General features: G+C 42.6%; 1 protein-coding gene across 6 annotated transcripts in view; it reads right to left on the bottom strand.

Annotated features, from left to right (window-relative positions):
• The window catches only part of TXNRD2 (thioredoxin reductase 2), a 336,976-nt gene that overhangs the window by 100,923 nt on the left and 211,482 nt on the right, over nucleotides 1–24,571 (bottom strand). For all 6 annotated transcript variants that reach the window (XM_063964743.1, XM_063964739.1, XM_063964742.1 and 3 more), the window contains exons 12-13: nucleotides 12,800–12,936; nucleotides 3,155–3,250 (exon numbers count right to left, since the gene is read on the bottom strand). In XM_063964743.1, coding sequence (XP_063820813.1) covers nucleotides 3,155–3,250; nucleotides 12,800–12,936 — 233 coding nt within the window. The remainder of the gene's footprint in view (nucleotides 1–3,154; nucleotides 3,251–12,799; nucleotides 12,937–24,571) is intronic.

Here is a 24,571-nt window from a genome sequence, read left to right as displayed (position 1 = left end):
TCTGGAGGAGGGACATAGAGGGAGGAGCTAGAGCACACCAGAATCTAAATTCTTTCTTAAAGTGCCCATCTCTCCTGCGGAGCCCGTCTATTCCCCATGGTCCTTACGGAGTCTCCAGCATCCACTAGGACGTTAGAGAAACATACCTTAAATAGTGTGCTCCGTCCAGGCCGCCAGGTTCCTCTTCCGGATGCCACCTGTCCCCATCGGATGACGTCACCACGGCGTGCGCCTGCTGGCCGCTTCAGCAGTTGAAACGCAATGCCTGATCCGCCCATCCGTTGTCAGGAAGACGCCGGGTGGTTACCATGGTGCACTGTAAACAAAGCATCATAATGCACACAAAGACACGATAACAGTGCAGAAAACACAAAATCACATAAATACAAATACAAAACTCTGTGTGAATACAATCAAATGTGCATTGTGATTAAACAATTAATGAATTTGAGCTGCATATGTGCGGACTATTAAAAATATTAAAATAGGACCACATAATGTGGACTGGGTGTAATATAGGGTGTCTTCAAAAAAATACCTGATATTAAATAGTGCTAACTATAAACTAAAAATGATTAAAATCTAGTGCATTGCACTAACTGGTGCAGTCTGTTAAGCTGAATAAAGGATATTATTGTATCATGATACCTATGCCTACTAACAAAACAAACTCGGCTGTTATATTAGACAATCATGGTTATTTCCAATAGCTTTAAGATGATTCCAAACATTCTAACATGAATACATGTTTCTATGAGGCTTGACGTAGATGGAGACTCAATCCCTGTTGATGCCCCTTACACTAACTGTCATGTAAACTCCCCTTCAGGATGCCTTATACGGTTCTACTCTCTAGGGTGATTGTCAAATGGACCTCTAAATGAAGATAAATGATACCTTATTACCCTATTGGGCCAACTTCAAGTGTGGTTCTATAATTATGACAATGTACTGCAACATATGTCCTAATATCCCTGAGTTAAAGAAAACAAGAAAAAGACAAGGTCTCATTCAGGTCATATGGCGACACAGAATTCATCCGATGGATCCATTTCGCCTCTAGTTGTAACGGTTTCTTATCCCGGTCCCCGCCACGGATAGAGGGCGGCACATGATCTATTAGTTAATATATACTAAGGAGGATAAGGCATGATTTTTCTCTTTAAAGTGCCGGGCCACAGGCTGGTCAATGGATTTCCCCTCCAGGGCCATGCGTATAGCAGATCTGTGTTGTGTCATCCTCTCTCATAAGGTGCAAGATGTCTTCCCGATGTATACAAGGCTACAGGGACAGCAAATCAGATACACGACATATCTTGTGGTACACGTGAGAACATGGTGAATAGCCATCTTCTTGCCCGAGTATGGATGTAATACATAACTCCCGGTTTCTAAATATCGGCAAGTCGTGCATCCGATGCACCTGTAACTTCCAGCCTTTTTGGTAAGAAAGTGAGCCTTACTGCTTTCTGTGGGAGTCACAATGTTGTTATGGACTAACCAATCTTTCAGGTTCTTATTTCTTCTGTAGCCCATCATCAGCCTCGACCCTTGTAGTGCTGTCAAAGAAGGGTCCGTGTTGACAATCGGCCAATATCTTTTAGCGGCTGTGTTAATGGTCTTGGACTCCGTGTTGAAGTTATTTACAAAAATTGTCATCCGACCCTTCTCGGTGGATTTAGGATTCTTCAACCGGTCTCTGCTTAACCGCATGGCTTTAGTTTTGGCACGATCAAGTTCCTTCTTAGTGTAACCCAGAGATCTGAATTTTTGGCTCATCTTATAGCTATTGGAAATAACCATGATTGTCTAATATAACAGCCGAGTTTGTTTTGTTAGTAGGCATAGGTATCATGATACAGTAATATCCTTTATTCAGCTTAACAGACTGCACCAGTTAGTGCAATGCACTAGATTTTAATCATTTTTAGTTTATAGTTAGCACTATTTAATATCAGGTATTTTTTTGAAGACACCCTATATTACACCCAGTCCACATTATGTGGTCCTATTTTAATATTTTTAATAGTCCGCACATATGCAGCTCAGATTCATTAATTGTTTAATCACAATGCACATTTGATTGTATTCACACAGAGTTTTGTATTTGTATTTATGTGATTTTGTGTTTTCTGCACTCTTATCGTGTCTTTGTGTGCATTATGATGCTTTGTTTACAGTGCACCATGGTAACCACCCTGCGTTTTCCTGACAACGGATGGGCGGATCAGGCGTTGCGTTTCAACTGCCGGCGAGTGACGTAGTCACATGGTTGGGGTAACATGTGACCGGAACTGCTGAAGCGGCCAGCAGACGTATGCTGTGGTGACGTCATCCGATGGGGACAGGTGGCGTCCGGAAGAGGAACCTGGCGGCCTGGACGGAGCACACTATTTAAGGTATGTTTTTGTCACTGTACACCTGTTCTTGAAAAAAGTTTAACGACTGAAACGTCGAACTTAGAGACGCTGTCCGTCTGATTATTCTTGCCAGCAAGTCTTGTGAGTGCCGCCCGTTGGTGTGTGTGTATATATATATATATACATATATATATATATATATATATATATACATACATATACATATATATATATATATATATATATATATATATATACACACATATATACACACACACACACACACACACATTTGCTACAGTATTTAGATCATTTTCCATATCCTCACTTAACTATTTAAATTCACAGATACTATTTTCAGCCAACATTAGAGAATTAATTTTGATTTAAAACATTGTTACTATGGTTCTAAAGTGAATTAATTTGCAAAAAATAGCATAATCAAAACAAAAGGGCCCTAAGCAGGTTTGCACACACGTGCACACACAGACACACACATGTGCACAGACCACTGCAGAAACATTTCATTTTTACCTGAATTTTTTTTTTCTGAAAAACTCTAAAATAAATAATAGAGCTATACTACATTGTAACTGTAATTGATCATTATACTTATTATTTGGTATTTAAACAAGTCAACAAGTATGTACAGTATACCTGGTGTATAAATTGTGCCAAGAATATTGTATATCTAGCGTTATATAACTTTCTACTACAAAACAGACAGCAGAAAGCACAGTACAGCTTTCAGTGCAGAAGATGAGTTAGGATGTAAATAATCCTAAACCACTTACACTGTCATAATCCATCAATTCTGTAGCGTTATTGAACAAGCGTCGAGCCAAAAGCTTTCCGGCAGCAATGGCTGTTGGTGTCAGCTCCGGGCGACTCTGAGCAATGGAATGAAGAAAACATTTACAATTGATCTTCTAGATAAATATACTGCAGAACTGTCAGGCTTGATTTCCAAACCATGTTACTTCACTGTGTACATGACAACAAGGTATACATCAGTGCATAGATCTGTGCCTTAGTAGCCCAAACATGAGTACACTACATTAAATTAATGTATCTATACTGCTATAAACAGATATGGCTAGACTATTAATGCTGTACAATTATAGGTTGAGTATCCCATATCCAAATATTCCGAAATACGGACTTTTTTGAGTGAGAGTGAGATAGTGAAACCTTTGTTTTTTGATGGCTCAATGTACACAAACTTTGTTTAATGCACAAAGTTATTAAACATATTGTATTAAATTACCTTCAGGCTGTGTGTATATGAAACATAAATGAATTGTGTGAATGTAGACACACTTTGTTTAATGCACAAAGTTATAAAAAATATTGGCTAAAAATACCTTCAGGCTGTGTGCATAAGGTGTATACTGTATGTAACATAAATGCATTCTGTGCTTAGATTAAGGTCCCATCACCATGATATCTCATTATGGTATGCAATTATTCCAAAATACGGAAAAATCCCATATCCAAAATACCTCTGGTCCCAAGCATTTTGGATAAGGGATACTCAACCTGTATTCTATTGGTGTTGTCAATGAGGGAGCTTTCTATTCACCAACTGAATGAGGTGCAGCTGGCATCTATCACTGCTGCAGGAAGCATGCAATGGCGTCCTGGCAGATACACACTCTGGAGACTGAGGCTGCAGATAAATGCCTAAAACAGCTAATAGTTGTAAAAACATTCCTGTACAGAAGGCATTCTTACTCAAAACAATGGAAGCTTAACATCTGTGTTGGTCAACCAGCTCCATCAAGTGTGTTCTGCTGTCTATATAAGCAAGGGTTAAGTGCTTTGATTGGTATTGATTTGCTGTGCTAGTGACAGAACTTAATACAGGACCTGATTCAGAGATGTACTGTATGTAAATGAATTAGCAGCTGCAAATCTGTACAAAGACTGGTCATCTGTCACAGATCAGTTGATTATCGAAGTTCCGAGAAGCCTTATGCTTGCTAAGCATGGTCACAGGAAGAAAGACACCAGAGACATTGCAGCTGTGTATGGAATTGCAGTTGCAGCCTCAAACCCACCCCCAAAGCGATTGCGATGCCTACATTTTATGTGGACCACTTCCTCCTACGTCCTCAAAATTGTCCTAGACTGTAAATCCCTTTGCAAATACCTTCACTCTACGACTGCTGATGCAAAACCATTGTGTCACATGTGCACTGTGACTATGGGGTATACAGTGTCGGACTGGGGCATGTAGGGCCCACCGGGGGATTGCAGTGGTAGGGGCCCATGTTTAGGGGTGTAGCCAGTCAGCAGAGGGGGGGTGGCCAGCCACCACATTAGTTTGACTAACCATTAGAAAGTGCAACATCTGGGCCCCTTCATTTAATTCAGTAAATTCAACTGCTGCATGCATGATAATGTACCAGATTAATAACAGCAATGCACAGTAGAAAATACACCATAGTCCAGTATAAGGTAACATATGATAATGTATAATTCAGGTACCGCGTTTCTGACAAAAGCACGTGGATCCGCGGCTAATCCGCCGATCCACGCGTTTTCGACAAGCCGGGAATTCCTGCCTTGTCGGAAAAAATAAGAATTTACTCACCGGTAATTCTATTTCTCGTAGTCCGTAGTGGATGCTGGGGACTCCGTAAGGACCATGGGGAATAGACGGGCTCCGCAGGAGACTGGGCACACTATAAGAAAGATTTGGTACTACCTGGTGTGCACTGGCTCCTCCCTCTATGCCCCTCCTCCAGACCTCAGTTAGGATACTGTGCCCGGAAGAGCTGACACAATAAGGAAGGATTTTGAATCCCGGGTAAGACTCATACCAGCCACACCAATCACACCGTATAACTCGTGATATTAAACCCAGTTAACAGTATGAAATATAACTGAGCCTCTCAACAGATGGCTCAACAATAACCCTTTAGTTAGGCAATAACTATATACAAGTATTGCAGACAATCCGCACTTGGGATGGGCGCCCAGCATCCACTACAGACTACGAGAAATAGAATTACCGGTGAGTAAATTCTTATTTTCTCTGACGTCCTAGTGGATGCTGGGGACTCCGTAAGGACCATGGGGATTATACCAAAGCTCCCAAACGGGCGGGAGAGTGCGGATGACTCTGCAGCACCGAATGAGAGAACTCAAGGTTCTCCTCAGCCAGGGTATCAAATTTGTAGAATTTAGCAAACGTGTTTTCCCCTGACCAAGTTGCAGCTCGGCAAAGTTGTAAAGCCGAGACCCCTCGGGCAGCCGCCCAAGATGAGCCCACCTTCCTCGTGGAATGGGCTTTCACTGATTTAGGATGCGGCAATCCAGCCGCAGAATGCGCCAGCTGAATTGTGCTACAAATCCAGCGAGCAATAGTCTGCTTAGAAGCAGGAGCACCTATTTTGTTGGGTGCATACAGGATAAAAAGCGAGTCAGTTTTCCTGACTCCAGCCGTCCTGGAAACATAAATTTTCAAGGCCCTGACTACGTCCAGTAACTTGGAATCCTCCAAGTCCCTAGTAGCCGCAGGCACCACAATAGGTTGGTTCAAGTGAAAAGCTGATACCACCTTAGGGAGAAACTGGGGACGAGTCCTCAATTCTGCCCTATCCATATGGAAAATCAGATAAGGGCTTTTACATGACAAAGCCGCCAATTCTGACACACGCCTGGCCGAAGCCAAGGCCAATAACATGACCACTTTCCACGTGAGATATTTCAGATCCACAGTTTTAAGTGGTTCAAACCAATGTGATTTTAGGAAACTCAACACCACATTGAGATCCCAAGGTGCCACAGGAGGCACAAAAGGGGGCTGAATATGAAGCACTCCCTTTACAAAAGTCTGAACTTCAGGCAGTGAAGCCAGTTCTTTCTGGAAGAAAATCGACAGAGCCGAAATCTGGACCTTAATGGAACCCAATTTTAGGCCCATAGTCACTCCCGACTGTAGGAAGTGCAGAAAACGACCCAGCTGAAATTCCTCTGTAGGGGCCTTCCTGGCCTCACACCACGCAACATATTTTCGCCAAATGCGGTGATAATGGTTTGCGGTTACTTCTTTCCTGGCTTTTATCAGCGTAGGAATGACTTCCTCCGGAATGCCCTTTTCCTTTAGGATCCGGAATTCAACCGCCATGCCGTCAAACGCAGCCGCGGTAAGTCTTGGAACAGACAGGGCCCCTGCTGTAGCAGATCCTGTCTGAGCGGTAGAGGCCATGGATCCTCTGATGACATTTCTTGAAGTTCTGGGTACCAAGCTCTTCTTGGCCAATCCGGAACCATGAGTATCGTTCTTACTCCTCGCCTTCTTATTATTCTCAGTACCTTTGGTATGAGAGGCAGAGGAGGGAACACATAAACCGACTGGTACACCCACGGTGTCACTAGAGCGTCCACAGCTATCGCCTGAGGGTCCCTTGACCTGGCGCAATATCTAGTTTTTTTGTTTAGGCGGGACGCCATCATGTCCACCTGTGGCCTTTCCCAACGGTTTACCAACAGTTGGAAGACTTCTGGATGAAGTCCCCACTCTCCCGGGTGTCGGTCGTGTCTGCTGAGGAAGTCTGCTTCCCAGTTGTCCACTCCCGGAATGAACACTGCTGACAGTGCTAAGACGCGATTTTCCGCCCATCGGAGAATCCTTGTGGCTTCTGCCATCGCCATCCTGCTTCTTGTGCCGCCCTGTCGGTTTACATGGGCGACTGCCGTAATGTTGTCTTATTGGATCAGTACCGGCTGGTTTTGAAGCAGAGGCCTTGCCAGACTTAGGGCATTGTAAATGGCTCTCAGTTCCAGAATATTTATGTGTAGGGACGACTCCTGACTTGACCAAAGTCCTTGGAAATTTCTTCCCTGTGTGACTGCCCCCCAGCCTCGAAGGCTGGCATCCGTGGTTACCAGGACCCAGTCCTGTATGCCGAATCTGCGGCCCTCTTGAAGATGAGCACTCTGCAGCCACCACAGTAGAGATACCCTGGTCCTTGGAGACAGGGTTATCAGCCGATGCATCTGAAGATGCGATCCCGACCATTTGTCCAAGAGGTCCCACTGAAAGGTTCTTGCATGGAACCTGCCGAATGGAATTTTGCTTCGTAAGAAGCTACCATTTTTCCCAGGACTCGTGTGCAGTGATGCACCGATACCTGTTTTGGTTTCAGGAGGTCTCTGACTAGAGATGACAGCTCCTTGGCTTTCTCCTGCGGGAGAAACACTTTTTTCTGTTCTGTGTCCAGAACCATCCCCAGGAACAGCAGGCGTGTGGTAGGAACCAACTGTGACTTTGGAATGTATAGAATCCATCCGTGCTGTTGTAGCACTTCCCGAGATAGTGCTACTCCGACCAACAACTGCTCCATGGACCTCGCCTTTATAAGGATATCGTCCAAGTACGGGATAATTAAAAACTCCCTTTTTTCGAAGGAGTATCATCATTTCTGCCATTACCTTGGTAAAGACCCTCGGTGCCGTGGACAGTCCAAACGGCAGTTTGGAATTGGTAATGGCAATCCTGTACCACAAATCTGAGGTACTCCTGGTGAGGATGGTAAATGGGGACATGTAGGTAAGCATCCTTGATGTCCAGGGATACCATGTAATCCCCCTCCTCCAGGCTTGCAATAACCGCCCTGAGCGATTCCATCTTGAACTTGAATTTTTTTATGTATGTGTTCAAGGACTTCAAATTTAAAATGGGTCTCACCGAACCGTCCGGTTTCGGTACCACAAACAGTGTGGAATAGTAACCCCGTCCTTGTTGAAGTAGGGGCACCTTGACTATCACCTGCTGGGAATACAGCTTGTGAATTGCCTCTAGCACAGCCTCCCTGCCTGAGGGAGTTGTCGGCAAGGCAGATTTGAGGAAACGGCGGGGGGGGGGAGACGCCTCGAATTCCAGCCTGTACCCCTGAGATACTACTTGAAGAGTCCAGGGATCCACCTGTGAGCGAGCCCACTGATCGCTGAAATTTTTGAGGCGGCCCCCCACCGTACCTGGCTACGCCTGTGGAGTCCCCGCGTCATGCGGTGGACTCAGAGGAAGCGGGGAAAGAACTTTGATTCTGGGAACTGGCTGACTGGTGCAGCTTTTTCCTTCTTCCCTCGTCTCTCTGCAGAAAGGAAGCGCCTTTGACCCGCTTGCTTTTCTGAAGCCAAAAGGACTGTACCTGATAATACAGCGCTTTCTTAGGCTGTGAGGAAACCTGAGGTAAAAAATTTTCTTCCCAGCTGTTGCTGTGGATACGAGGTCCCAGAGACCATCCCCAAACAATTCCTCACCTGTCAGCATCACCTGTCCAGTGTCGGGTGTCTAATACCTCCTGACAGAATGGACATTGCATTAATTCAGGATGCCAGCCGGCAAAATATCCCTCTGTGCATCCCTCATATATAAGACGACGTCTTATGTTCGCAAAATAGTATCCCTGTTTGACAGGGTTACAGACCACGCTGCAGCAGCACTATCTGCAGGTCTCAGTCTAGTACCTGAGTGTGTAAATACAGACTTCAGGATAGCCTCCTGCTTTTTATCAGCAGGTACCTTCAAAGTGGCCGTATCCTAAGACGGCAGTGCCACCTTTTTTGACAAACGTGTGAGCGCCTTATCCACCCTAGGGGATATCTCCCAGCGTAACTTATCCTCTGGCGGGAAAAGGTACGCCATCAGTAACTTTTTAGAAATTACCAGTTTCTTATCGGGGGAACCCACGCTTTTTCACACTTCATTCACTCATTTGATGGGGGAACAAAACACTGCCTGCTTTTTCTCCCCAAACCTAAAACCCTTTTTTAGTGGTACTTGGGTTAATGTCAGAATGTGTAACACATTTTTTATTGCCGGGATCATGTAACGGATGTTCCTAGTGGATTGTGTATATGTCTCAACCTCGTCGACACTGGAGTCAGACTCCGCGTCGACATCTGTGTCTGCCATCTGAGGGAGCGGGCGTTTTTGAGCCCCTGATGGCCTTTGAGACGCCTGGGCAGGCGCGGGCTGAGAAGCCGGCTGTCCCATAGCTGTTACGTCATCCAGCCTTTTATGTAAGGAGTTGACACTGTCGGTTAATACCTTCCACCTATCCATCCACTCTGGTGTCGGCCCACAGGGGGCGACATCCCATTTATCGGCATCTGCTCCGCCTCCACATAAGCCTCCTCATCAAACATGTCGACACAGCCGTACCGACACACCGCACACACACAGGGAATGCTCTGACTGAGGACAGGACCCCACACAGCCCTTTGGGGAGACAGAGAGAGAGTATGCCAGCACACACCTGAGCGCTATATAATGTAGGGATAAACACTATCACTGAGTGAATTTTCCCCAATAGCTGCTTGTATAAACAATATTGCGCCTAAATTTAGTGCCCCCCCTCTCTTTTTAACCCTTTGAGCCTGAAAACTACAGGGGAGAGCCTGGGGAGCTGTCTTCCAGCTACACTGTGAAGAGAAAATGGCGCCAGTGTGCTGAGGGAGATGGCTCCGCCCCTTTTTCGGCTGACTTTTCTCCCGCTATTTTCTGTATTCTGGCAGGGGTAATTACCACATAATTATTTCTCACCTGTGTGCTGACCTGGGGTGGCCGACCTGTGCCGACATCGTGGGGTCCTGCACCCCCGGCCCATACCTATTATTAGGGACCCCCAGTGACGGAGAAGCCTTGTCGATCGGCCTGGGGGCTTAACCCTATATCTGCAGATATACGCAACTAAGATCTCCGTATTATCTGACTATTATTATGTAGAAATATTATTCACTCAGTGTGCATTAGGGAACACAGTTTTTTTCCTACACAGAATTACCCCTCCCCTTTTAGCACCTGAGTGACATTACAATCTGATTGAGCAGCTTTCCACTTTGTGTATTGTATATAGAGAGGCATAAATGGGTCAGCATTAGGAGGGATTGCTGACTCCAGAAGTGCCATAGGGGAAGCCAGGGGTATCCCCAGGTAAGCTGGCTCTCAAGATGCTGTAGGTGCCATTACCATGTGGCCTTACACTGGGAATTTAACCCAGATATATTGGTAATTATTTATGGGGTGGGTGTGGGGTGCGGTGGCCCCTGTGTCGGTATGGCTGGGCTGCTTCAGGTCGGCACACCCTAACACTTTATTAACACTTATTATTTTTCCTATCACTTTGTATATATTATTTTAATCACACCACTTACATAGCACTTCTGTGCTTCTTATTAACCCTTATTAATTCTCACCTGTGTGCTGACCTGGGGTGGCCGACCTGTGCCGACATCGTGGGGTCCTGCACCCCCGGCCCATACCTATTATTAGGGACCCCCAGTGACGGAGAAGCCTTGTCGATCGGCCTGGGGGCTTAACCCTATATCTGCAGATATACGCAACTAAGATCTCCGTATTATCTGACTATTATTATGTAGAAATATTATTCACTCGGTGTGCATTAGGGAACACAGTTTTTTTCCTACACAGAATTACCCCTCCCCTTTTAGCACCTGAGTGACATTACAATCTGATTGAGCAGCTTTCCACTTTGTGTATTGTAATTACCACATATATAGCCTCTGGGGCTATATATTGTGGTTATTTTGCCAGCCAAGGTGTTTTTATTGCTGCTCAGGGCGCCCCCCCCAGCGCCCTGCACCCTCAGTGACCGGAGTGTGAAATGTGTAATGAGGAGCAATGGCGCACAGCTGCAGTGCTGTGCGCTACCTTGGTGAAGACTGAAGTCTTCATGCCGCCGATTTCCCGGACCCATCTTCATGCTTCTGGCTCTGTAAGGGGGACGGCGGCGCGGCTCCGGGAACGAACACCAAGGACGGGTCCTGCAGTCGATCCCTCTGGAGCTAATGGTGTCCAGTAGCCTAAGAAGCCCAAGCTAGCTGCAAGCAGGTAGGTTCGCTTCTTCTCCCCTTAGTCCCTCGTTGCAGTGAGCCTGTTGCCAGCAGGTCTCACTGTAAAATAAAAAACCTAAATTAAACTTTCTTTCTAGGAGCTCAGGAGAGCCCCTAGTGTGCATCCAGCTCAGCCGGGCACAGAAATCTAACTGAGGTCTGGAGGAGGGGCATAGAGGGAGGAGCCAGTGCACACCAGGTAGTACCAAATCTTTCTTATAGTGTGCCCAGTCTCCTGCGGAGCCCGTCTATTCCCCATGGTCCTTACGGAGTCCCCAGCATCCACTAGGACGTCAGAGAAAATTAAGCCCCATTGAATAGGTCGGAACCACTTCCGACCTAAAATAGTCAGAAACTGCCGTCTTTCCAGCAAGACGGCAGTTTCCGACTTTAATTGCATACCCCCCTTAGATGCATGCGCAGACTGCTGATAATCACACAAGTGCAAAAAAATCTGGTTTGTGTACATCTCTGAATCAGTCCCAAAGCCTGTGTTGTATTAGATCCTGATGGAGTCAAGACGTCTGTTAATTAGAAAGGTTTCAGACAATACAAAGCTCAATACCAGAATCTTACAAAGCAGAGCGAGAGATTCATGCAACCTCACTGCACAGCACCAAAAGATTCTCTCCAGGAATAATTATTTCAAAATAATTAAATGTTAACTGTTTAATGAGTGTCAAATTTTCATAATAACAGTAATAGTCTCATCAATCAAAGAGCATCTTGCAAAATAATTGCACATGGAAATGACAGTGTAATATGCCAATCATTATGATTAAAACCTCAGGTGTACGGTGGAAGATGGAATCTCTTATTCATAAGGTTACAGTTGAAATCTAACGGATTTAGTTAGCAAACATATCAGATATGTAACAATAGCTTGCTCACATAGAAGTGTTGTACTATAAATTAGATATGATGTTTGTGTCCCAGTTTAGGTGATATTGGATACTGCTGCATTTTTAATTCATTTTCCACTCCTTAAGATAGCGACCTCTCACAGGCAGAATGTTTAAATCTTCTAACCTGGTTCAAGGGTACCTACAGGATCATAACTGGGAACAGATATTTGTATCCACGAAAAATATACTTGCCATGCTGTATACCGCTGACAGAAAGATTCAGCATGGCAAAGGCATGTTACTCACAGCGGATGAGTTGCACAACCTGTGGGAAGTGGACATTAAGAATCTGTAATTGGCTATGCAACACATTTTAAGGATAACCCCATCTGGGGTTCTCAGAACGGGATCAGTATGATATCCTGGCGGTCAGGAGACCGGGATACCGGCGGTGAGCGCAGCGTGTCCCCTCACGGGTTCGCTGTGCTTGCCCTGCTTTTGGCCCGGTGGTGACCATAGGTCGCCACAGGGTTATATTCCTCCTCGGGTGGTGGATTCCAGCCGAGTGTCGGGATTCCGGCATCTGTATCATGACAGCTGGTAAACCTGACTGCCTCCCCTCAGAGCAATGGTTGTTCCAACCAAAAAAGACTGAGCACCATTGGTTTAGTCACTAATATAGGCACGGTGTACAATCTTGAAATAGCACAACAAATAATACAGTACCTCTGTATTGTCCCCAACAGCAAATATGTTTGGCACTGATGTGGCTTCTGAAGAATCAACAATGATCTTCCCTGTGTCTGGATTAATGTTCACGCCTACCTTCTCCAAATTCAGATACTTTGTTTCAGGGACACGGCCTGGGAGAACAGGAAACTTTTTGTGACTGACAAATAAATGTTTTGCACAAGTAACAAACACACCAAGGAAATACATAGATCACAAGAATACATCTAGATCAATGTTGTCCAAGTAGAAAACATAAATTCCTATATATGCCATTGTTTGCCTTTTATTATGGACCACAAACATGCACTTTGGTCTCCAAATAGATAAGCACTGAAAGCAAATAAAACAGTTTTAATATACATTAAACCAAAATAAAAAAAAAAATATATATACTTGGATGATGAATTGCATTGTCTTGCCTCTCTACGAGGTGACAATTAGTCAGTGTACAGTAAGCACCCTGGGTGTTGTCATATTTATGACAAAGTCTAGACCACATTCCTAGTCACTGTTGTCTAATCAATAAATGCCATATTAGTCGCAATATGCTGCAACAGATTTAACCTAATTTACTTAACTTTAAAAGACATTTCCTCATAGCAAATTGTTACAGTTATAGTGCATTTTTCTTTGCTGCCATAATATATCAATTTTGTCTATACAGAATCAATTAGGTTGACAGTCTGTAAATTAAGCAATAATTCCGTAATTCTATCAGAAATATATCAATTTCATATGTACTAGTCGAAACTATTAGCTTATTGAACAGAGGTTTTTTTCTTACAAATATATTGAAAAGTAAAACTTATGTCAAATATTGGTTAAGTCTGCTTATTTTTCCATGGTGTACACCAGTAGTTCCCAAACTGTGTGCCTAGGCACTCTGGGGTGCTGTGAGGCTCATGCTGGGGTGCCTTGGGTTGGTGGTCCAAGACCAAATCAAATTATTTATGGTCAAAGTAATAGGAAAAACCAGCGCTAGTGTCTGATAATCAAAACAAATGTGCACAATCAGAAGCATACCTGTACACCACCACATAACTGAAGCTAAGGCTGGCAGGTAGCCACAATTTAAAGAACATTTATTCTAGTGGGCGTCGTAAAAAAAATGCTGATACTCTAGGGCGCCGTGATTCAAGGAAGTTTGGGAACCACTGGTGTACACAATTAAGCAGGGCTGTGTATGTGTACGTGATAGTGTTGTGCATAGTTAATTTTTTGAAAGAGTACATTTATGCTTTACAGTAATATATACCTCACGGCTTCATTTTATTTGTTCACAGATAAAGCAGGTTGTAAGGCAAGCTCCAAATGTAAAAATTCACTTGAGCCCGGACTAATGTGCAGAGCTATACCTGGCGACCACCTAATGTGCGGGGCTACCCCAGGACTAATGTGCAGGGCTATATCTGGTGAGCGCCTAATGTACATGACCACACCTGACACCAGACTAATGTGCTGGGCTATAACTGGCGGCCACCTAATGTGCAGGGCCATATCTGGTGACCGCCTAATGTACAAGGCTACACCTGGCGACCACCTAATGTGCAATGCCGTATCTGGTGACCTCCTAATGTGCAGGGCTACACCTGGCGACCACCTAATGTGCCCAGTCATATCTGGTGACCTCCTAATGTGCAGGGCTACACCTGGCGACCACCTAATGTGCCCAGTCATATCTGGTGACTGCCTAATGTGCAAGGCAATATCTGGTGACCGCCTACTGTGCAGGGCAATATCTGGTGACCGCCTACTGCGCAGGGCAATATCTGGTGACCACCTACTGCGCAGGGCAATATCTGGTGACCACCTACTGTGCAGGGCAATATCTGGTGACCACCTACTGCGCAGGGCAATATCTGGTGACCACCTACTGCGCAGGGCAATATCTGGTGACCACCTACTGCGCAGGGCAATGTCTGGTGACCACCTACTGTGCAGGGCCATATTTGGTGACCACCTAATGTGCAGGGCCATATTTGGTGACCACCTAATGTGCAGGGCTACACATGGGGACCACCTAATGTGCACAGCCATATCTGGTGACTGCCTAATGTGCAGGGCTACACCTGGTGACCACCTAATGTGCACAGTCAGATCTGGTGACCGCCTAACATGCAAGGCAATATCTGGGGACCACCTACTGTGCAGGGCAATATCTGGTGACCACCTGCTATGCAGGGCCATATTTGGTGACTAATGTGCAGGGACATATCAGGTGACCATATGCAGGGTTTGCGTTTGACCTGAGTGCTGTACCTATCTGTGACCACTTCAATACCAAAACGTGCATAGATCAGAAGGCTATTAAATGTAAAACTTAAAATCAAAGTTAGATTCCAGTAGCAATGCTAAAGCAGGTTAAAAGAAAAGAATACATTTATTTAAACAAAGCAAGTGCTAGCTCTAGTGAACATGGCAAAACACAATAGATCAGAGGTTCCCAAACTGTGTGCCTCGGGACACTTGCAGGGGTGCCCTGGGTTGGTGGTGGTCCAGGACCAATTCAAATTATTCATGGTCAATATAATAGGCAAAACCAGTGCTGGTGGCTGCCAGTCATAAAATGTGTGGCCAAACAGAAGCAAATCTCGTCCCTAACCACACAACTGACCCTAAGGATGACATATAAACGCGATCTACTTAATGTAATATTTCTTTCTAAATTTCTCAATAAGAAATTTTTGGCCTAGGGGTGCCATGAAAAAAATTCTGATATTCTAGGGTGCCGTGATTCAAAAAAGTTTGGAAACCGCTGCAATAGATAAAAATCTAAAGCCCTGAGGTAGAGACCAACAGTCTCGAAATGCGTTAGCTAATGACAACAAGGACTGGACCTCTATACTAATGTGGACGTTACCTTTGGTCAACACCACCACCTAAGCTCAGGAGCCAATAGCAGGGTGAAGCTGGAGCACCCTGTTAACATTCCACCTGCAGCACCTCCATCTCATTATTGGTACGATCGAACTCCATTTTTTATGTTATTGTTTTATTGCATTTTATCTATTGTGTTATGCCATGTTCAATAGAGCTAGCACATGCCTTGTTTAAATAAATGTATTATTTTCTTTTAACCTGCTTTGGCATTGCTACAGAAATCTGGCTTTGATTTTAAATGTTATATTTAATAGCCATGTGATCTATCCACATTTTGGCACTGAAGTGGTCACACTCAAACTCTGCATATTGTCCTAAAAACAAGGGGCTTCTAAGGGACCCCCAACAGAGTGTACCCCATGCTGCTTTTTTCCTTAGGAAGCGCCATTTCAGTCTTCACTCACAGAATATTTCATAACTGGTGACCGCCTAATGTACAAGGTCCTTCCTTGCTCCTGGACTAAAAGTAATGTTAAGAGTCCGATCTGTTACCAAACTTAAACTGCACATCTACAGTATATATACTGCAAAACTAATGTGCAGTCATATCTAACATGCAAATCAGTATTGATCCAGAGCTGTAATTGGTCCTAAAACACACGTATAGCAGTATCAGGCGCCCAATATACATCACATGGTCAATAGTATTTATTGGCCACCCAAACATTGCACCCATATATATGCTTGTTGAACCTCTCATTCCGAAATTATTAGCATTAATATGGAGATGGTTCCTTTTTTGCTCTTTGCCTCCACTGTTCTGGAAAGGCTCTCCACTATTATTTTGGAACATGGCTGTGGGAACACGCATCCATTCAGTCACCAGAGCGTTAGTAAAGTCAGGCACGGATGTTGGGCAGTAAGCCATAGATCGCAGACAGCATTTCTACTTATATTTGATGGAATTGTGGACAGGGGCCAGTGCAGGCTAGTCAATTTATTTTACACTATACCATTTTTTTATGGTCCTCGCTTTGTTTATGGGAGCACAGTTTTGGGAAAGGGTTGCCACTCAATTCTCTTCTACTTCATTATTTTTTCTTTAATACACCTAAGAGGCCCAGGCCAAACCTGAAAATAGCCTGAGACCATTATTCCTTCTCCACCTAACATTACAATTGGCAGTGAGCATTCTCCAAAACTCAGATTTATCCCTCAGACTTCCAAATGGGAGTAAGTTTTGCCACTCCAGATAATACATTTGCACTGCTCAAGAGACCACAGGTGGTGAGCTTTATTTACACATGGTGTGCGCTTCAGCTCCCAGTGGTCCCATACCGTTTCACAATTCAGCTGCTGTTGCTTTTAGACATTTCCACTTCACAATAATAGTACTCCCAGTTTACTCTAGCAGGGCAAACATTTGATGAATTTACTTTTTGGAAAGGTGTCATTTTAGAAGTCACGGAGCTCTTTAGTATGGACCATTCTACTGGTAATATTTAATAATAGAGTCTAATTGGCTGCATGTATGATTTTATGCTCCCATTAGCAATGGGTGTGACTGAAATATCAAACACACTAATGAGAACAGATGTCCACATACTTTTGGCCATATAGTGTACGATGACCTATTGCTGCTTGCTACAAAGGCGAACATTTCTGTGCCCAGAAGAAAAAGAATTAGGGAGCAGAGGAACTGAATGGGTAAGTGCTGCCAATAATATTTTTCCTATTTGCTTAAACAATGCACAGCTGTGTGATGGAGAGGAGAAGCCTTGGGGAGCTTAAGATGGAAAGCATATCCCTATGTGGATGATTTAAGGTCCCTCCTGCACCCAATCCTCTGTCATCACACAAACTGCTCAGTCTGTGGGTAGTTGTTTTAAAGAATGGTTAGTGTCTGAGGGGGCCTAAGGTTTTCTAGGTGGGTCTCTCATGTTACTAGAAATAAGTAGACACTTCATACATGTGGCTGTACAATAAACATTTTCATTTTCAGAATTAAGTTCCTTTTAAACAGTTGACCCAATTTAAAGCAACAGATCAAGAAACTCTGGGACAAAACAGAGGCAGATGACAGAAGAGAACTATAGGCAAGTTAATTTATGGAAACCTTCAACATTCCTGATTCCAGGATTCATAATAGTGTCCTCTAAAGAGAGACTCTGGATAACAGTGGTGCTTTCTGTACAACAATGGAACTATGCATGACACTGAATATTGTACAAGCATGCAGACTACTCTATAGATGAAACATCTTGTGTATAATAATAAGATACTTGGGGCTTCAGTGATGTGTAATCAAGGAGGTAAAGTATTTAAAGTGGATTAAGTCAATTATAATGAAAGTGCCTATTTATTTGTGAACTACAATGAGGTGCAGGGTAGTCTGCCAAAGAAGGTGGGTAGAAACCCAAGGGATGTGCCCAGAGGACATCAAATGAACAAAAACAAGGTAATCTGGTAGGCAACATTTTTAAAAAGGATCATTGTTTATAGCTTCTCTCTTGAGCTTTTCACCTCCAGAGCAAATTCAGAAACATGTATTTCTTCTCTTCTCTTAACATGCTCCGGATATTCATTCAAATTGGAGGCATAAAAAGGAGTATTTACTTGGCAGACAAACCTGTCCTTTGATGTAATGGCCAGGCAGATTTGGAGCAAACAAGTGGAAAAACATGGCATTTCGAAGCTTACTGAAATACATCAATAACAGAAATGATTCAATAATTTCCTACATCTGTTAGGAATGCAGAGACCCTCACACCTTCCTTCTTCCCACTGCACATAACAATGCCACCTCTGCTTGCCTTGCTATGGACTCCTGCATATACATTTCATCTGCTGAAACCAACACTTCCTTTGGGAACTCTGACTCAAGTTGTCGGCACTTGGTTATCTGTCTGTCTTTCCTCCTGTCATCCCCTAGGGATGGAGATCTGCTGTTCCCTCTCTACCCGTTGTTCTCCAGGCTGATGCTATCATGCAGTAAAAATAATAAACCTCCAGGACCTTATCTTGGCTCGGATGTGAAACAACTTCCTACCGTTGTAGCTCTTTGTGTATTGAGATTTTAGGTCTGGATGTTCTGCAAGTGGATAGTTAATGGGGTTTCCCTGCTTCCCTCTTTTCCTGCTTGCGTGGAGCCAAAAAGTCAGCTTAGCACGCAAAGGCAGGGATGAACTCCATTTAGTGTACAACCACCAAGCCCAGTTTGCTCTGACAAAAACAACAGCTGAGGTTATCAAAGCCGTAGTACTTAAGGTTTTCCAATTTACTGTCTCCACCTGTGAGCAGTCAGCTTTAATCGCAAAAGCCACATAAAAAACATATTCTTGTACTGTACACTGCTCTCTTTGCGCACTCTGCCTTCATAGACCATTCTCCTGGACATATCAAAGTGCAATTAAAACATTACACCAATGCTAGATTTTAACTGGCAGCCAGCCATTCTGGCTCAAGTTCCACAACTAGGATTACATTTGGCAATCAGATTTTGTATCAGATTTGTTAGCATTTGGTAAATGAGACCCCAAAGCCGTTAGTCAAGTTGTTAAGGTTTTAAACGCTCCAACATTTTCACATGCAAGCTTAATCCCCCGACTCCTCAGTCTGGCTTTTTTTTTTTTACCTCTTGTAAATCAATTTTTCCCCAAGATCTAGAGGTTCAGTTTCTGTAAATTTGTGGATCAGACGCCAGAAAACCACTTGGCTGTTTCAGACAAGTTTAATACTGAATATAAACCCCTTCGGTGCTGAGGGGTGTGGAAAAGTTTGCTGCTCATTTCAGAAAAGCACAATCCACAGAATAGAAATATGGAACCAATATTGAAAGCCCAAAAAGACCAGGAACACTTGAAAAGTAATAAAGTCAACACAGATGCTTTAAATCAGCCCATACTTTATAACTTTAGGACTGCACCCTAAAAAAGTCGAATAAAAAGAATATACATTGAGTCAAGATGAGAGACCGCAAACAAGGATTCTATTCACACAAGTAAATGATTTAAAAGATTAAGAAACAAATGACACATTAAGGAATAGTAACACAACAACATAAAGCAACACAAAAGGGGCAGATTCAATTATCTGCAGGACTAGCACAACTAGCCCCAAGGATGCACTTAACACAGATTTCTGCTCGCATCCTGCACAGTAACTAGTGCTTCCCCGGCTATATACATATATTTTCTTTTGTTACTGGTTTGAGCTTCATTAAGAAAGGTTGATATGATGATTATTATTATTATATTACATTATGGTGTAATGGTTAGTATTACTGCCTCACAGCACTGAGGTCATGGGTTTGATTCCCACCATGGCCCTAATTGTGTGGAGTTTGTATATTCTCCCAACAGGTTAATTGGCTCTCAACAAAAAATGAACCCTAGCATGAATGTGTGTGCATGTACATGTGGTAGGAATATAGATTGTAAGCTCCATTGGGACAGGGACTATTGTGAATGTCCAAATATTCTCTGTAAAGCACTGCGGAATATGTGTGCGCTACATATATAACTGGTAATAAATAGTAATAAATATTCTGCAACACTTTACAGAGAATATTTGTCCATTCACATCAGTCCCTGCCCCAGTGGAGCTTACACTTTATGTTCCCTACAACATGTGCACATTAGGTTTTTATTGACGGAAACCAATTAACATACCAGTACATTTTTGGATTGTAGGAGGAGTTCCCAAAGGAACCCAACGCAAGCACGGGAAAAATATAGACTCCACACATTTAGGATTGCGGTGGGAATTAAACCCACAACCTTAGTGTCATGAGAAATAATTACTAACCATTACACCACCTGTGCTGCGGATTATTATGGTATTTGATTAAAACCACTATTTTGCAGCATTAGTCAGTGACTCTCTTTATTGTGATCATATTTTCTCTGATGGTTTTCAGGAGTCAATAGACCACACCAAACGGCCTTGTAGCTTTTGCGGCTGCCAAATTAACAGTGTCGATACAGTTATAGCAGATCTGATACTGCTTTTAAACAGCTGACCTGAAAGAATTATGACTAAATAAAGCAAAAAGATGACCATACAGTTACATACAAATGTTATCTAAATCCCCTATACAACACAAGGGAAAATAAAACAAGCCTTGCAGTAATGTCACATTAAGTACATTTCGGAAGAGTAGTGACAGGTGGTCTGGCAGCCTCAGCCACATTTTTGTCTCTCCACTGATGAGCCCTGATGTCACACAGTATCACCACAATCTCACTGCACACAATGACATCCGATAACGATACAATACAATAAGTATGCTCAGTAAGGTGAGTATAGGAGAACACACTGTAGAGCCATTCACAGCTGATATGTGATACCATTTAGTAATATTATAGTAATATTATTAACAATAAGAACATTTCCAGGGATTTTTTGCCTAACAGAAATGCTTCACTTTTTTCATTATGCCTCTCCCTTTTGATATTGGCTCTGCAAACGCATATCCTCCTTAAGATTATGGGAAGAACATAGAACACAGAAGCCACATTTCAGAGAACAACCATCCTGACATAAATGATATAAACTACTTCTCTAAATGCTATTATATTTGTAAAAGAATATTTTCACAAAAGTGCTTCACAGATTTCTCAGAACGGGATGCGGTCAATTTACCTACAATCAAAATCCCGACGATCAAAATACCGTCAACCATTGACTGACGGTCAAAAATCTCAACAGGGTCAAAATCCCGACAAGGTCAAAATACCGATATTTAAATTTTCGACAGGTCAAAAAGGCGACATGAGTTTTTCATTGAAACCGACTTGTTCATACTTTACCATCCCAGTGGACCCATATAATAGTGAGCCGTGCTAGTGTACGCGGTACACTTATCCAGTGTCCATGTCGACATACAGACACAAAAAAAGCCAATGCAAAACTTGTGTCGACTTTTTGACCTGTCAACCTTTTTAATGTCTGTATTTTGACCATGTTGGTATTTCAAATGTCGGTATTTTGACCGTCGGTCAATTGTTGTCGGTATTTTGACCGTCGGGATTTTGATTGTAGGTGTTTCATACTAAACCAATCAGAACTGATACTTTGTTTATTCAGCCATATTTTACACAAGTACTGCAATGAATCGCACACAATGAAAAATCATTACTTCAATACTTTACACAATTAACCTGTAATTTCATTTCTATATTTATCACATCTCTGTGTACAGCCAAATAAAAATTTTATCTTTAATTTTACTTGCTTCTTGATATACCTTTGCTAGCAAATCACACTTACCTTGTTAAGAGCCTCAAGGGAGATCTAATATTACTAGTTTGTGAAATGCTGAAAAAAATCTTAACTCCAAACAAGTACAATACACTCTCAACAACATAAGGGAATGTGCAGCGATCAGCACAGACTATAGATGTGTATAGTATATTCGGTTTCAAACATGTGGACAAAGTGCAATAAGCAGAGGGATAAAACAAGCTTTTAAGTGATTCTATAGCTCAGCAATGATCATAAAATATTTACTTTAGTAGTGTGATGCATTTTAAAAACTCAATAAATGTTTCATTGGAAGCAAAGTTAAACAAGTGATACTCAGTAAGTACATCATAAATGTATTATATGTAAGCCCTTTGCCTTTCACTCAATTGAATGGTTCAGAAATCATGTATTGCATTGCATAAATGCCCTGCAGTTTGTGTACACACCTCACAGAAAAGCAGAGGGGGGATTACAGATGTATAAAATCCATCCTGAAATCCAGATAATATGAAAATATGAAGATAAACTGCTGGCAGCATCATCTGTAGTTTTATCACTCACTCGCGCTGACAATGTTTTGCAAAGCAGTGTCATTTGTAATTTTTCTCATAGCAGGGCACAAAGATTTGCAATATCTGCATATATAGATAGTGAGAGAGCTAAAAGCATTTGTTGAGTTACGAGTCAAGAAACTAGTGTCAAACCGACATTTATATTGAAAGTATACTGTATAACGTTCTTATAACCAACTTGTTGATTCTCAAAGTGTTGTAAAATGTACATAGCTTTAAATTCTTTTAAATTATACATATAGCGCTTTATAAGAGTAGGAAGTCTATGATATTTTCTCTTTACAAAGTCATTTACTATAGTGCACTACATTTTCTATATTAATATTAGTACTCTATTTTCTCTAGTTATTGTATTTTGCATATTATTAATTGAATTAATAGGATGGCTTCCAAAAACAAAAAGAAAACCATACCATGAAAGTAAACCAAACAAAATATTTATTGGGGAACCACTGGCCTTTGTACAGTTAGGGTGGTAAAGTTGTATTTGTGACACAGCTAAGTAGGAAAGATGCATACAAACTAAATGATTAATGGACATAAAATGGTTTTATTTTCTAAGCCGTAAAGCCTGAAATTGTCACCATAAATACACTGAAGAATTGCTTTTACTTGTTTGAAGACTGCACTATGCTAATTGCTTTTTTGGATCAATTATTTTTACTGTTAAAAATATCAATTATTGGCTGTTAAAAATTTCAGACAATGTACTAATAAATTTGTATGTTACTGAACTAATAAGTGTTTTGAATTAATGTAACCATGCTAAATACAGTTTAAAAAAAAAGAAGAAAAAAATGGAACCTGAAACATCTTTTATTTTCTGTACACATATGAAGCTGCTAAATGCATAAAAAAAATATTTTATTATTAGAAGTTGTTCTGTACAGATCGGTTTCTGGACAAATGACTGACTGTTACACTATGACATATTGTGCTACAGATTCGCACACGCCATTGGTACAAAGAGATATTTTTCTCTAGTTATACTTGCTGCTTTGAGCATAGAGCCATCTCTCCTAATAAAGTTTTGGATAATAAAATGTATTGGGCCATAACAGGAGTTCCTTACTTTTGTACTCAAGAGTCTGTGGAAAATGATCTGTCAGTACAACAGGCAGAAAACAGCAGAGTAACAGCCCCTACACACTGGCCGATTGCCGGCCGAGGTGCCTGATGGCTGATGGACGCCCCGGCGGCGGCAAGGAGGGGGGGGGAGAGTGAAGTTTTTTCACTCCCTCCGTTACCCGTTCCCATAGCCCTGCATGCTAATATGGACGAGATTGTCCAAATTGGCATGCATGCATAAACGAGCTGGCACCAATGATGAACGAGCGCGGGACGCACATTGTTGATCGTTGGTGCATACACACTGAAAGATATGGACGATATCTTGTTAATTAATGAACGAGATTGTTAATATCTTTCTGTGTAATCGGCCAGTGTGTAGGGCCCATAAGAGTATGTACTATGGAGATAAGTGTGTAACTTATCTGTCCAGGTGACCGTTTTATATAAAAAGGTGCCCCTATTTTATATATAATATATAAGAATAGGCTATTATAGGATTTTGAATTTTGGATAAGGGATACTCAACCTGTATTGGACAGACATTTAAAATAAGATTTTACTTACCGATAAATCTATTTCTCGTAGTCCGTAGTGGATGCTGGGGACTCCGTCAGGACCATGGGGATTAGCGGCTCCGCAGGAGACAGGGCACAAAACTAAAGCTTTAGGATCAGGTGGTGTGTACTGGCTCCTCCCCCTATGACCCTCCTCCAAGCCTCAGTTAGGATACTGTGCCCGGACGAGCGTACACAATAAGGAAGGATATTGAATCCCGGGTAAGACTCATACCAGCCACACCAATCACACCGTATAACTTGTGATCTGAACCCAGTTAACAGTATGACAAACGTAGGAGCCTCTGAACAGACGGCTCACAACAATAACAACCCGATTTTTTTTTTTTTTGTAACAACAACTATGTACAAGTATTGCAGACAATCCGCACTTGGGATGGGCGCCCAGCATCCACTACGGACTACGAGAAATAGATTTATCGGTAAGTAAAATCTTATTTTCTCTGACGTCCTAAGTGGATGCTGGGGACTCCGTCAGGACC

This window comes from Pseudophryne corroboree, chromosome 1 (assembly GCF_028390025.1).
Source record: "Pseudophryne corroboree isolate aPseCor3 chromosome 1, aPseCor3.hap2, whole genome shotgun sequence".
NCBI classification, from domain to species: domain Eukaryota; kingdom Metazoa; phylum Chordata; class Amphibia; order Anura; family Myobatrachidae; genus Pseudophryne; species Pseudophryne corroboree.
This window is presented reverse-complemented; position numbering and strand designations above follow the sequence as displayed.